The sequence below is a fragment of the Engraulis encrasicolus genome, chromosome 2, assembly GCF_034702125.1.
Source record: "Engraulis encrasicolus isolate BLACKSEA-1 chromosome 2, IST_EnEncr_1.0, whole genome shotgun sequence".
Classification (NCBI taxonomy): domain Eukaryota; kingdom Metazoa; phylum Chordata; class Actinopteri; order Clupeiformes; family Engraulidae; genus Engraulis; species Engraulis encrasicolus.
Window position 1 is genome coordinate 4,004,853 of NC_085858.1, and position 12,608 is coordinate 4,017,460.

Consider the following 12,608-nt stretch of genomic DNA (forward strand, 5'->3'; position numbering starts at 1 on the left):
GGAGCAGAAGTTGGTCTCATCTAAAGACATAGCTGAGGCACATAGGAGGATGGACATTGCTGAGGAACGGGGCATGAATATTCAGCAGATCTCATGATGTCCTTTCAGCATCACCCCTGTTAGATGGTGACCTTCTGTTGGTTGTTAACAAGTCAAAGCTTGTCAGTGAAATTGAGCCTCACCTTAATCTCACCCAATGAAGCTCTGAGTCTACTTATTGTCCTCATGTTCGGGTAGACTTCATGTCAAAGATCTGTCATATGCCTCTGGCAGAATGTTTTTGCTGTCATCAATGCCATCATCAACTCAGCAGTATCCCTCTGCTGACATCCATCTTGTGACTCCTACATTGAGATGTCATTGAAGGAAGGTGAACGCATGCGGTGTACCAACTCAACAACAGCCGTTGACATCATTGGCGTGAACGGACTAACACCCATTCCTCACCAACTTGATAAGTTCCGGGCCTCTGTGGAGAACAAGTGAAATCTCCAATTATCAGTTCCAGACATGATTTATTATCAAACCAGAGGCAATACTACTGTCATTGTCAGCCCTGTTGTTGTTGATGATGAGGTGCTACCAGCAAAGTCAGCTGATGGTGAAGAGATTCCAGAGCTCTTGAACTGCGTTGATGAGGCTTAGGCCAGGTTGCTGGTGCATGTTGAGTGGGCTGTTGGGACTAAACATGCAGCCATGGTTTCTGATCCAGTCCAGTACACTGATAAAAATGTGGACCATGATTTACTTAGAAAAACCTTGTACACGTTTTACACACAGAAATACTAAGTAAATGTAACAACCACATTTTTAAGTAAAATGTACTTGCAACTCCTTACAGTTTTTACTTGTAATACCAAAGTATTGTCCACAGCTGAAATCAAGTATGTTTTACTTAGTTATGTTTTGATTAAAATTTACTGGTAAAAAACCTAGTACACGTTTTACACCTAAAAACTACTAGTAAATATTACTAATGCACACAGCTTAACATATCTCCCTAAAAAATGAAGACACACAATATTCAAAATTTTGCCTTTTATTTTTCCAACACAAAATCTGCATACAAAAACACAAAGTGGGCATTTTGTACATGAGAAAATAAAATTCTTACGCATGATTACCGTAAATGTTCAATGAAATGTTCAATGAAACACTGGAAAGAAAAAGCAAACACACCTCCCCTTGAGTTAAATGATTGAGTTTTACCTTTCACCTGTACATGGCAGTGCACATTTTACCTCCAAGCTAGCAGTTAACATTGAATCCTATGAGACCAGTTAGCTGCCAACTGGTCTCATATACTCAATGTTGATTGCTAGCTTAGAGGTAAAATTTGCACTGCCATACATAGAAAACGGCAGAGGGTACAGGAAAAAGGTAAAACTCAATCATTTAACTTAAGAGGAGGCGTAATATGAGCTTATTTCCGGTACAGTATATCTTCAGTAATCCAGAAACATTTGATCACAGAATGATGTAAAATGAGTTCAAATATGCCAAGAGACACGATTCAGCCACAGATGAACACTGTGAATCTCTGGTCTGAGGCCTAGGGCCAATTTCTGTGAAACATAACATGCGTGTGCGTGCGTGTGTGTAGAATGAGTTAGCCTTGAGTCCTACACATGGCGGAAAAGGTTTGCAAGGGGACCACTCAATCAGCCTTTAGTGCACTATAATAAAATATTTAAAATGTTCCCAGAATATAATTCTTTAAAATAAAATAAGAAAACAGTAAAAAGCTGTACATGCCCATCTGAACATTATTTAAGTCGTTGAGCAAACCTAGAAAGACACATAACTCAAAGAATTGTAAACAGACTTCAAAATGAAGTCAATCGCATCTGTAACATACAAAGGCATATTCCCCTTTTACTGTCGTAGACTTGCTCTCAAAAAACAAACTTTTGGGGAGAATGTTTAAGTCATCCAAACGCCAAAAAAACCCTTTGGAACACTTTAAAGGCTCAGATAGGTTGCAATATGAAGTGCACATTTAGTGAGTACACAAAGCCTATGAGCAGAATGCAAGCCAGCAGGTCCTATAAATGATAAGGCTGAGAGAGGAACTTACTAAATGGAATGCAATTCTTAAAATAATAATAAAAAAAAAACAAAAAAAAACAACCTGTACAGGCCCATTTTTTGTACATTATTCCAAGTCATTAAATAAACCTTAACTAAAGAGCAAGACGCATAACTCAAAGCCTTTTACAAACCGTTATGAACCACTTCACAATAATGTCAATTGCATCTGCTGCACGAGCTGTAGTCACATTTTTCTTTTAGATTAGCAGTTTCCTTCGCAGAGAATCCACTTTGGGGGAGAACTTTAAATCATCCAACTCCAAAAGCAACTTTTGAAACACTTCAAATGTGTATTTCAATTTTGGAGGATAACTGAGATTCAGCGAGTACACAAACCCCATGAGCAGAATGCAAGCATTAGTGAGTGTTTTACAACCACCCAATACCTCTGTACCATCAATCACAATGACGACATCAGTTGGGGGGGCACCCTCTGCAGCACTGCCCAGCACAAGGATCTTGATCACGCTGTCTTTGATATCTTGTTCGATGACATCCTTGGAAACATCCTGCTAAACACAAAACAAAGAAGTGCCATAGTGGTCAAAAACTGCACAAACTACCAATTCAACAGCTGCCATTGTAAAAGGGGTGAGACAGACAGACAGACAGACACACACACACACACACACACACACACACACACACACACACACACACACACACACACACCTGGTAGTCTTTAATGAGCTCCTCTGTCGATTCTCCCAGGAAATGGATCAGACAACGGATGACCGCATCATGGCTATCGATCTGTCGCTGTATAAAAAAAAGAGCACGAATAACTACAATGCTTACAAATTAAGGGAACAACAAAACAATGAAACTTCATTCCAAGCCAATTATATTTCCGTGAAATCAGCCTGTCAACTTGGGAAGCAACACTGATGGTGAATCCATTTCATCCACTGTTGTGCAAATTTAAAAAGGCAACAGGCGGACATCCTCTAAAAATGAGTGATTCTGTAGGTGGCATCCATAGACCAATTCTCTGTTCTACTCCTTTTAGGCCAAGGTTTAAGTTGCATTTGACCATTGTCTTGTGCCTTGATGAACTTTAAGGTGGTGACTACCACTCCAACTCCCATCCCCATTGACACGGCAGCACACAAGTGAACACTGCACATTGCACACAACGAAATTGCATCTATGCCTCATCCGTCCATGGGGCACCCCTTAATGGCGCCCCAAGGGAGCAGTGCGGCAGGGCGGTACCACGCTCTGGGTACCTCAGTCATGGAGGAGGATGGGGGAGAGCTCTGGTTAATTACTCCCTCAACCAACCTGGCAGGTCCTACGTCGAACCGGCAACCTTTGGGTTACAAGTCTGACACCCTAACTGCTTACCCATGACTGCCCCATGACTCCCTCACTGGAGTCACTCAGATAGTGCAAGATGGCAACTTCCATGTGAGCTGTGGCAAGTGTCAGCTGTGTCCTCTGAAGTATACAGAACATGTAAGAGACACCAAGAGACAGGCTAGGATGTCATGGGACAGGGAGGAGGTAGAACCCAGCAGCAGGATCACTACCTCATCCTTTGTGTAAGGAGGTACAGAAGACACACAGCAAGTTCACTGTAAAATGAGCTAGAGGGGGGCACTGAATTGTACGTTTCTGTTCAAATGGTCAGCGGACACCATTACAGGTAGAAGAGTATTAGGGCCTGATGTCCACACGTGGCCTGTGCTCGCAGCCCACCATCGTGGAGTATAATTTGCACAAGTCAGAGAATATCAAAATTGCCCAACTCACCATTGGGCCCTGCACACTCCACAAATGAGAGCAGGTTCACACTGAGCACCAACTTGACAGATCCTGGAAACAGGCTATAGAACGTTATGCTACCTGCAAAAGCATCTGTGAAGAGCACAGGACGCACACATTTGGCCCGAATACTCTCCATGGGGGGGAGTGCATGTTATCCCATCTCCTCGTGCGTCTTGAATGTTAAGTACACTTCAGAGACAACAGATGTTCTTGCCACAGCTCACATTGATGACCTGAATATCTTGTATGAATTGTTCAATTATTATTATTATTATGATTATGACGATTACTATTACAATATGTGCCACAACTTGGGAAACTCCAGTAAGCGATAGCAATCTCTAGTTCCCTCCAGAGGAGAGACACTTCATAAAATGCAAATGTCAACAAATCAACAGCCAGAATACAAGCAAACCTGTGTATAATATCAAGATACATGCTGTTCCAAATTACCAGATTGATCTCTATTTTTTTTTTTTACCTGACTGAGCAACTCCAACACGCTTTTCATTTTTGCGCCTACAGCCCCACCCTTGGTCTTGAAAATGGTCAGGAGTTTTGGAGTGTAGCAATCCATCTTCGTCAAAAAGGTTTGGTCCAGGCGGATAGCTGTGATCCTCTTGAACTCCTCCTTCACCTAAAAAACAAAGACACAAGCACACAACAACACACAGACACACACATTAAAATGTTTTACCGTAGAAATGGTTTTACAAGCTCATTTTGGATGGATACATCAATGGATTTAAAACCTTCCAAATGAATCTACTTCAAATATCTAATAACCTACAAACTGACATAAAAGTGTGGCACAAACATTCACATTTACCTGAGAGTCATAGAAGAGGGCAGGCCATCTCTCCATGACATCTGGGACAGCAGGCATCTGGTTGACAACCTCCAACCGTCGATATGGGAAAGTCTTCTCCATTTTCTCACTGATAATCTTGTCGTTGTTGGCCTTTTTCACCTCTGTGAGTAGAACCACCCTCTCTTCTTCCATTGTTTCTTTTGTTTCTCCAAGTGGCAATGGCGGCAAATAATTTACTTCAGCCTTTTTTGGTCTTTTGAGGCCTTTGGTACGGGAAGTCATCTTTCTTGAGTTCACCTCTAGCTCTGGACAGGTAATTTGGAGCCCTCTTACTTTTGCCCGGTAATTGCCCATTTTATACTTGATTCTTTGTTGCCATCCATACATGCCATTGAATGAGCCTGGTTCTTTGAGGCACGGATACTTCTCAGCCAAGGCCTCAACTACATTCATCACTTGGATTCCTGATGGGTAAGCTGTGTATTGAAATATTTTCTCCGCTAATTTCTCGAGAACGCTGCTTGTCACTTTCGGGTTGTTTAACAGGGTTCTATTGGCACGGTAAGCTCTGTTTCCAGCCTCCAGCAAGAGCTGAATCTCAAAGGAAAATTGTGGAATTTCAAACCGACTGGGCCATGGTTGGGTACGGTATGATGCAGGACTTTCATCAGATGATGAAGAAAGCAAGACGGTATCCTGGGATGCTAAAGATGTGGATGACATGACGTCTGATTCTGGCAAGTGGTCATCTATCTCTTCCACTGCGCTGAGATTTACAATGACTGGTTCAACTTGGACAACTTTCAGGGTACCCATGTCTTGCACATCTTCTATGGAGGTCAATGTGAAGAACTGACCCCCAAACTCCATATCTTGATACATTAGAGTGAAGCCATCTGGAGTGCTGAATGTGCTCTGGATGGCAAGCTTGAGATCCTGTAGAGAACTCGGGATACCTGATGGCAGAAGCAATTTATGTACTGTATGATCATCAAAGATGATCCGTAGCTTTGCTGGGGTGGACATCTGAGCAGGCAGGGAGACACTGAAACAAAAAGAAAACCCATTCAGTTGATTATGACAAAAAAAGTCAATGACATCCCATTGCTCATTTAAAAGGGAGTGTTGATGTGGTGTTTTAAGGTAACAACTCGTCGTCCTGCGATAGTGTACATAGCCAAGGGATAGAAATCAAGTAATTCTTTGGGCTCAATTATTTGAATGTTGCCTGTGTAGTCTAGCTCATAGCTCCTGAGGTGCTCGTTGTACCATCCATTTAGCAGTTTGACCACAAAGACTATGTTATCCAAAACCAAGATGATCTGAGAAACTTCAGCAAAGTCAGGCAAACCTGCAGTTGAACCATAACATAGCAACATTCCTGGTGCATAGCTTGTGCCTGAGATGGCCACCTTGTTTGAGACATGGACCATTGTGACATTTGGATACTTGCGCAACACCAAGTCTTTAATGGCCTCATTTAGTACATCTAATGTCACTTGTGATGTTTTGGTTACAGACACAGATTGTTTCAGTGCACTCTTCTCATAGTCTAGTCGTGATCTCCATAGGCCCAATAGTGTAACCCAGAAATGTTGAGTACCCTAAAGTTTTATTGCAGAAATATCATCTATGGGCCTAATGGATGGAATTTAGCTTGGTTGCCCAAAGTTGCACTTTGAGCAATTTGCATAATTAGCATAAATATATTGTTAAGGTAAGACCACTACAGGTGAATAGGCTAAAAAATTCAAATAATAGGTATCACCATGAAACTTTCTCAGTTGATTACTGATGATGAGAGAAGAAAAAAATGTATTGGATGTTTTTTGTATTTTGATGTTTAGATATGCAAATGAGGGCATACATTATCAATTATGCGCTAATTTGCATACGCACCAAATCACTTTCATAAGGTGAACTCTTGCTCAAAATAACTTTTATGTGGGTAAAATATGTATATTTGAGTGTTGAGATGGTGAAAACCTTCTGAGGCAGTGGTTCTCAAAGTGGGGCCTGGGACCCCTGGGGGGCTGCCAGGGGGCCCCACGGCAGGCTGGCAAGAAAAGTAAGGCAAAATAAGATGAATAGCCTAATAAATTGAATAACTAAAGTAAGCCAAAATAAACCAAAAATAAGCTGAACTATCCTAGTGGAATAATTCTCTTCCTTACAATGTTTATGTACTATTCTGTCTGTAGTACTTGAATGGGTTTAGGAATGCACCAATTTCATCGAGTTGTGAAACCTGGTGCACAGAAAAAATATTGTGGCACGGGTGCTGCACGGCCCATGTTAGGGGAGCCTTGGCTGGAATCTGGCAGTATATGGGTAGCCTTGGCTGGAATCTAGCGGTATATGGGGAGCCTTGTCATGGTAAAGTTTGGGAACCCCTTCAAGAGGGAGTTTTGACCTGGATACATGACCCGATATATAGGCCTATACATATAGGATATGTATTTATTACATACAGCGTGTAGCACACGCATACATTCAGTGTAGCAGAACTATATAGGCCTACAGTATGTCTGTGTACACAAACACAAAATAACTATACAAGAGAAATTTACTGTTCTGAGGAAAGGCTTTAAGGCCTAAAATAGCACATACGTTTTTGGAACAAAATATGATTGTAGCAGACTTTCACTATACAACATGCAGAATAACTACAGTATGCACACGCACGCACGCATGCACACACACACACACACACACACACACACACGGGTGTCTCTGAACAACTCTCCATTGACCTTGACACTGACAAAAGTTATCTGGAGGTTTATGTCACCTTCATATGGTAAACCCATGGCTCCAAATATATTTGTTCTGTGGGTAAAGCATATGTACTTGGTGGTTGAGTTGGTGAAAACCTTTTGAAGGACCTGGTCAAGAGGTAGTGTTGAGCCAACATCACACAAAATAACATGCGCATTAGGCCAGTGATTGCTGCAGGATACACATGTGCTGAAGAAAATACCGTGAAAGTATGGGGATGGTGAAGGCTATGTGGTTTTTCCTAAATATGTGTGTGCATATACAGTGGTATACAATAATTTAATGATTGGGCACCCCTTTTGAAAAACATTATTGGTTTGTCTGTTTATAGTTTTTTAAAGCAATTTCGTGTTAGCATTATGTTAAACAGTATGGAAAGAACAACATTTCAGATGTGAAATCACTTTTATGGGCCCAGCAGAATCAATTGTACATGTAGCCTAAATATTCTAGTAATATTTTTTGCTAATGCAATGGGCTGTGGATGGTTCTATAAACAGTCAAGTCCCAGAAGTCTTGGCATTTTGAATTTGAGGTGGTGTGGATAGTCATTGGTAAAAATACTGTCAGCATTCTTGTCTTCCTTCCATTTGTTTTATTTTTTAAGACAGGGATGACTATTCCACAATGTACTTTTGCTCCTACATGAAATACTGGGTGGATTTTGAACAGTGCTTACAACCTTTGCTCTACAGAAGTCTCTAACCCAGCCATGGCTTTACTTCAACTGTGCAATTGTGTGACTATTGACTATTGATTCTTTTGAAGAATCTTCTGGAGTTTCAGAGGAGTTAATGAAGTCATCTACTTAAGTAAGGTTTATTATACCTAGCAATTCAGCCTCTTAACACAATCCTTCTGCCCAATTCCATTGAGCACAGGTATGATTTACAAAACCTACACCACAAAAACCATTACAGGTGTGTGTGTGTGTGTGTGTGTGTGTGTGTGTGTGTGTGTGTGTGTGTGTGTGTGTGTGTGTGTGTGTGTGTGTGTGTGTGTGTGTGTGTGTGTGTGTGTGTGTGTGTGTGTGTGTACTGTAGTTATTCTGCATGTCGTATACTGAAAGTCTGCTACAATCATATTTTGTTTCAAAAACTTATACAGTATGTGCTATTTTAGGCGTTAAAGCCTTTCCTCAAACCAGTAAATTACTCTTGTATAGTTATTTTGTGTTTGTGTACATAGGCATACTCTACTGAATATAGTTCTGCTACACTGAATGTATGTGTGTGCTGTATACACGCGTTATGTAATTAATAGCCTATATGTAGGCCTATACAGTATATTGCACAGGGCATATATCCAGGTAAAAAAAACTCCTCAGAAGGTTTTCACCATCTTAACCATCTTTCCACCATCTTTTTCTGTGCACCAGGTTTCACAACTCGATGAAATTGGTGCATTCCTAAACCCATTCAAGTACTACAGACAGCATAGTACATAAACATTGTAAGGAAGAGAATTATTCCACTAGGATAGTTCAGCTTATTTTTGGTTTATTTTGGCTTACTTTAGCTATTCAATTTATTAGGCTATTCATCTTATTTTGCCTTATTTTTCCTGCCAGCCTGCCGTGGGGCCCCTGGCAGCCCCCCAGGGGTCCCAGGCCCCACTTTGAGAACCACTGCCTCAGAAGGTTTTCACCATCTCAACACTCAAATATACATATTTTACCCACATAAAAGTTATTTTGAGCAAGAGTTCACCTTATGAAAGTGATTTGGTGCGTATGCAAATTAGCGCATAATTGATAATGTATGCCCTCATTTGCATATCTAAACATCAAAATACAAAAAACATCCAATACATTTTTTTCTTCTCTCATCATCAGTAATCAACTGAGAAAGTTTCATGGTGATACCTATTATTTTAATTTTTTAGCCTATTCACCTGTAGTGGTCTTACCTTAACAATATATTTATGCTAATTATGCAAATTGCTCAAAGTGCAACTTTGGGCAACCAAGCTAAATTCTATCCATTAGGCCCATAGATGATATTTCTGCAATAAAACTTTAGGGTACTCAACATTTCCGGGTTCATGAAATCACGACTAGACTATCATGGAAACTAAGTGCAGTCATGAGTTGGTGTTTATTGGCGAGGGATAACAGTATGTTCCTAAAACAGCCTGTCTGTCGGACAATTTTCTTGAAAAAGCTATGCTTCGCTTCGAAGCGCATTGTCCACAAGGCAGACAATGGTCCATATTCCCTTATGAGCTCAGTATAATGCTCGATGAAATGGTGTTTGGGAATTAGTTTGTCTTGGGGGAATACATCCAGGAATCTTTGCCGGTGTTCAGCGATCTTGGTGTCCAAGTAGCAGATGCTTTCCTCTGTGTGAGCTGGGGACATAACCAGCTCCACTATATCCTTTAGAACCATTAGCACCTGCCATACTGGATCACTCTCAGGGACTCTCAAGCCAATCAAAAAAGGCAAAAGACGCAGCAGGCACCAATTTTCATGGGCATTCCCTCCTACTGATCTTTTTGCAGCGAAATTGGCCTGGACCAAATGTGGGCGATTTGTTCGGTCAGTCCACTTGTAAGGGAATTGAGCGAGTAAGTTATTGAATTCCACCAAGGAAAAGTACTTGTTCTTGATGAACGCATTCAGTGACAATGCCAGCTCTAGGGGAACAATACCCTCAAGGAGGTTGTGTAGCACATCAGGAGGGTAACCAGACGTCACATCAAAATGACACAGCTTTTCAGACAGAGCACACTGTTTCTTCACCCCATAGCATGGAGTAAGAGAGGGACTTGATAAAGCTGTCTGAACATGCAAGGTGTGCTGCTCTTTACTTCTTCTCTGAAAAACTCCTGATCTCACCTCTGTTGTCTGAAATGTAGAGCGCTCTCCTAGACAAAATCGACAGACATGAGGTCCTGAAAAACTTTCAACGAATCCTGCCACAGCATGAGCACCCAAATTGTCAGCCACTACGCTCACCACACTGCCTTTGACCACTTTCCCAAAACTTGGAATAAAAAGACCATCTTTCTCTAGGCTTTGAAGATCCCGCAATAGTGGCTCTAGCACTGTCTGAAATCCAAACTGTTTGGTGTCACTGGCCTTACAGAGAATGGCTAGGTATATACTTGTCAATGCCGATCTGGCAAGTGCTGGGATGTTGCCCAACACCCAATACACCGCAGTGATTTTGTGTATCTTGCGGGATGTCCCAAGCGGACAGCAGATCTCAAAGTCATCTATGTAGAGGATAAGACTTAATCTGTCTTCGTCAGCAGAGAAAAAGTCATTTTTCTGAAAATGAGACCCATCTTGAAATGACTGATACTTCAATGCACAGTCCGAGCTCCTTGTAGCAAATAGGTGCTTTTCTGGAAAATTCTTAAGAATCTGGGACAAGGATTGCAGTATAGGGATATACTGGAATGTTTTATTTTCCTTCCTGTTCAGAATGTATTCTTTTGGCTCCACAACTGAAAAATGTGACTTCATATATTCCCTCCTCCTATATGATGTTGTAAAAGGACCAGCTTTCCTTAAAGCTGAACTAATAGGGTGTGACTCACACAAGTTGCTCACCAAATCACTTAACAGAACTGAGTCAAAGTCATGGTTGTGTTTTTTGAAGGTGGACTCGATAACGTCTCTCAAAACAGGTCCAGATGAAGAGCAGGATATGAACTGTAACTCATCTACAATCTCATCAATGCACTTGTTCGGCACATTGTAACAACTCTCCAATTTTAGAAAGAGCAGTCCAAGTCTATCCTGTATAACTTCAGACAAATCCTCACGTGGTTCCACAAAAACCTCTGTATCCTCTTCAGAACTCACTGGATCATGTTGGATAATGGGAGTATCTGAATGCGTTTTCAAGACCTCAGGTTTAAAGTCTTCAAGCGAGTGCTGACCATGTTTCCTGCTCTTGTGAGAACAAAAGGTTGAATAGATGTTTGTACTGAAGCTACAGTCTTTGAATACACACTGAACAACTTCAAAACTCCTCAAATGACTGTGTAAATGTTCAAAATACTGTTTCTCTGAAGAGAAGGAAACTGAACTGCAGCGCTGACAACTGAACGAAACTACCACATTTGGTGCAACTGATTCCACATGATGACGGGATAAATGGATCTTGAGAGCATTAAACGTTCTGAATGAACAAGGACAATTAGCATATAGGCAAGGTATTGATTGAGTACGGCCACTGTTTCCATGTTTGAGTCTGTAGTGCTTGAAAAGATCAACCCTTTTATTTGAGGCAAAGCTACAACTTTTACACAGCCACCTCATGGTGGGACACCTAGGGAGAAAAATAGAAACAATTTCTATAAATACTGTACATTTCTGGTGCAGATGCATGCATGCACACACACAGACAACTAATGTGCACAACACACAATCATGGTGTGTTGTGATAGGGTGGTCAACTTACCCTTAACAGGGTGCCTCATGAGGGGTAAAATGTCCAGCTCTTCCTATAAAACAATTAACACAGTGTACCATTAATTAATAATGTGCACAATAAACATCCTGAGTTCAAAAATGAAAACGTTTCAACATTTTGAGTTAAAAGTGAAAACAATGCACAAGGATCTCTGATGACGATAGAGGGATAACGGTAGACCTATGGCATGCATGCATTCTTGGAAAATGCCAGGGATCTTGAATTTTTGTTTGGGCAATGGTTATTTTGTGAACTAGTGCATTCTATTGAACACTTGCGCCCATGATGCTTGCATCATTAAGTGTTCTTGGCATTATTAGCAATTGGACAGGGTGGCCACCATGGAAAATGGCGTCCTTCTTGGATTTTTGCGAGTGCCTTATAATGAACATATGTGACAATTTTCATGCTTGCATATCAAAGTCAACTATTTTTGGCCTTAATTACAATTGGAGAGAGTGGCCATCTTGAAAGATGGTGGCCATCTTGGATTTTAGTGTGTCCAACGCACTTTATTGAAAGAGTGCATTCTAATTAAAATATGTGCCATTTTTCATGCTTGTATACCAGTGAATTATTATTGACCTCATCTTCTCTGTATAGGGGGGGACTTAGGTTATAAGGAGATTGTGAAAAGTGATTCTCCTCTACTGGTTGAACCCAGTGGTTTTCAACAGTGGTTTTCAAAGTGGGGGCTGGGGACCCCACTGGGGGCCGCAATGAGGTGCTAG

General features: G+C 41.1%; 1 protein-coding gene across 1 annotated transcript; it reads right to left on the reverse strand.

Annotated features, from left to right (window-relative positions):
• Positions 1-1,039: 1,039 nt before the first annotated feature.
• LOC134443319 (uncharacterized) lies at positions 1,040-5,118 on the reverse strand. Its single transcript, XM_063193173.1, has 5 exons — positions 4,691-5,118; positions 4,343-4,498; positions 2,764-2,850; positions 2,486-2,600; positions 1,040-1,059 (listed from the first exon to the last, which is right to left on the reverse strand). Exons 1-5 carry the CDS (start codon positions 5,057-5,059, stop codon positions 1,040-1,042), a joined length of 747 nt encoding a protein of 248 aa, XP_063049243.1. The 5' UTR covers positions 5,060-5,118.
• Between the last annotated feature and the right edge of the window lie 7,490 nt (positions 5,119-12,608).

Bases quoted from the DNA above. Each gene is read 5' to 3' on its own strand.
- LOC134443319 (XM_063193173.1), bottom strand. From the start codon at position 5,059: ATGTATGGATGGCAACAAAGAATCAAGTATAAAATGGGCAATTACCGG. The intron at 2,851-4,342 runs GTAAAAAAAAAA...TTTTTTATACAG, and splicing joins TGTTGGAGTTGCTCAGTCAG to CGACAGATCGATAGCCATGA. The intron at 2,601-2,763 runs GTGTGTGTGTGT...TGTGTTTAGCAG, and splicing joins AGCTCATTAAAGACTACCAG to GATGTTTCCAAGGATGTCAT.